General features: G+C 47.4%; 1 protein-coding gene across 6 annotated transcripts in view; it reads left to right on the forward strand.

The window, feature by feature from the left end:
* The first annotated feature begins 1,076 nt into the window (after window positions 1–1,076).
* TBC1D15 (TBC1 domain family member 15) overlaps window positions 1,077–2,644 on the forward strand; it is a 76,525-nt gene continuing 74,957 nt past the window's right edge. For 5 of the 6 annotated variants that reach the window (XM_032295779.1, XM_032295793.1, XM_032295787.1 and 2 more), the window contains exon 1: window positions 1,077–1,192. In XM_032295779.1, the coding sequence (XP_032151670.1) occupies window positions 1,097–1,192 (96 nt within the window). In that variant the 5' untranslated portion in view covers window positions 1,077–1,096. The remainder of the gene's footprint in view (window positions 1,193–2,644) is intronic. The other variant, XM_032295808.1, reaches the window with a different exon arrangement.

Consider the following 2,644-nt stretch of genomic DNA (forward strand, 5'->3'; position numbering starts at 1 on the left):
AGGGGGTAGTATACAATCATTCTCTGCATTCTTTCACAGCACTGAGGACATGTAAAATTCTTACCTTAGTATCTTTACAAATTATTTTACCACACGTGTTGTGAAACCCTACAATCATTCTATGCAGGAGTAATTCCCAGTTTACATCCTTAAGCTTTGATGAATTTAGAAACTTGCTTTAAGCCACAGAGATATTAAGTAATGTGTAGGTGCCATAAACTATGTGCCTTGGACTGTGCAGCTATGAGGGCGTGGTATTATCACAGTTCCTATGGAAATACCTTGCTGGAGGTCACATGTGAGTGGCAGTGACCAGACAAACAGAGAAACCGCATATACAGCAGGGAAAATCTCATGTACAGCTGGGATATCGCCGTGTTGGCGCTGGGCTTTTTTAGAGCTTCATCGCAACGCTACCACCTCGATTTTACTATAAGAAACTGAGGTTTTGAGAGTGTTCGTGATTTGCCCACTGCCACAAAGCCTGGACAATGGGCCAGGAGCGGTGGCTAACGCCTGTAATCCCAGCACTTTGGGAGGCCGAGAAGGGCAGATTACCTGAAGTCAGTAGTTCGAGACCAGGCTGGGCAACAGTGGCGAAACCCTCTAATAAAAATTTTAAAAATTAGCTGGGCGTGGTGGCGCGCGTCTGTAATCCTAGCAACTCGGGAGATTGAGGTTTGAGAATCGCTTGGACCGGGAGGCGCAGGCTGCAATGAGGCGAGATCGCGCCCCTGCACTCCAGCCTGGCGACAGAGCGAGACTGTCTCAAAAACAACAACAAAAACAGGACAATGCTTGCGGGCTCTCAGTACGGTATTATTTTCATCTCACCAAACTGACGTCCTGCGCTACATTCAGAGTCTCCAACAAACTCCAATACAAATAGGGTAATCTTCATTTTAGGAGCCTTCCTTGGGGAGACGTGGGGGAAGCGCAACCGTAGCGCAGCGCCTGAGGCTCCACCCTAGCTGCCTCTGAGCCCTACTCAGTACGCAGGCGTCGGGCGACTTTCTTCCGCTCGGCCCCTTTCCTTCGCTCCCTTCCCGCCACTCCCTGCGCCTTTCCTGCCCGGATGTTATTCTGGTTTTGCCGGATGTTGTTGTATGTCCGAGAGACACGTGAGGTTCTGCTACGTCATCACCAGGCACGCTCAGGAAACATGGCGTCGGCGGGTGTTGTGAGCGGGAAGGTAGGTAACGGCTTCCAGGAAGATCTCGGCTTTTCTCTGGGACAGGATGCTTTTGCTCCTTGGCAGCTGGATGAGGGAGGGACACGAGGGACTTTCTATGTCAGGACAACTCGTGGCGTCTGTAGGGGAAGACTGGGTGGTGTCAGCTGGTTTCCCAAAAATGCCAGTTTAGCTGCGGAGTTACGGAGACGGCTCCTGTTCCAAGGCCAGCTGGGCCTCGGCGCTCTTCTGCCCCAGAGCAGAGGGTCTTTTATTCATATTACCTTTACTAAGGGGCAGGTGGCTTTCTAGTTTCTTTTTTCCCCCTGATTCATTTTTCCTTGACTCTAATTCTTTATGACTACTCTTCTGACTCCAATGTCTTTTCTGTCTTTGGAGCGTAAACCCAACTTGCCCCGGTCTTTGCTACACTGTGGTGAAAACGTCTATGCTTCCTTCGGGGGAGCTGAATAGGTGCTGGGCAGCTGTGCCCTTAGAGGAAACGAGTGTATTGGGCCTGTTTTTACCAAGCTACTGAGTTGGTTGGTGATTGTGAGCAGCGGGACTTGTTTCTTGAGAGAACTGGAGGTTTACATCATCCTGCGCTTGTCTAGGAAGGCGTCTATTCAAATATTTATTTCCTAGACCTTTCCTCGGGAGTAATGGTCATGCTGTTTTACGGAGGTGATCAGTGACACACTCCTAGTTCATTGGAAACTAGGATTACATGCGGAGGTTTCGTCGTATAGTGCCTATTCGCTTTCCGAGGGAACATCTTATGTATAGTTAGGGCTATCAGCTTTATGATAAGCCACTGGTGGTATTTCCCAGTGCGGTAGTATTTCCTAAACGGCTGGAATCAACTGAAGTGACTCATCGAACACTAAGGGTTGTTTACTCGTTGCAGATAGCGTCCTCTGTTCCTTGAGTTTCACTCATGTCTCCCTGTTGCCTTCCCCACCCCATTTTGAATTATTCGACAGCGTTTGTGGTTTGGTGTTTGGAATGTTAGACCAGGCGGCTGAATAACAGATACGGGCTTGGTTTTGCTGTTAATCTGAAGCGTGACCTTGGAAAATTGGGCAGTTGTGACTTCTCTGCCTTTCCCGTTCTTTATCTGCAGAACGGAAGAGATGCCAATCATTATTTCTTGTATTGGAATTGTTAGGGTTATGTGAATTTAAAAAAAAAGCCGTAAAATTACATACTCGTCTGTAGTAGCTCTTTTAAATGATGAGTGGGCATCTTTTGTTGGATTATTCATGTTCCTTGGTTGTCTTGTCAGTTTTTTACTTTTTATATTAAGGGTGGATGCTGATACTCTGCTTGACTCTCTGCATATTGAAGATTATCCTGTTTGATTTTCCATCTAAACTGATTCAGGCTAGGACTTTTTTTTTTTTTTTTTTTTTTTGACGAGGTCCCCCCCTTTCTCGCCCAGGCTGGAGTGCAGTGGCATGATCTTGGCTCACT

The sequence above is a fragment of the Sapajus apella genome, unplaced genomic scaffold (assembly GCF_009761245.1).
Source record: "Sapajus apella isolate SASKATOON/1434 unplaced genomic scaffold, GSC_monkey_1.0 scaffold2, whole genome shotgun sequence".
NCBI classification, from domain to species: domain Eukaryota; kingdom Metazoa; phylum Chordata; class Mammalia; order Primates; family Cebidae; genus Sapajus; species Sapajus apella.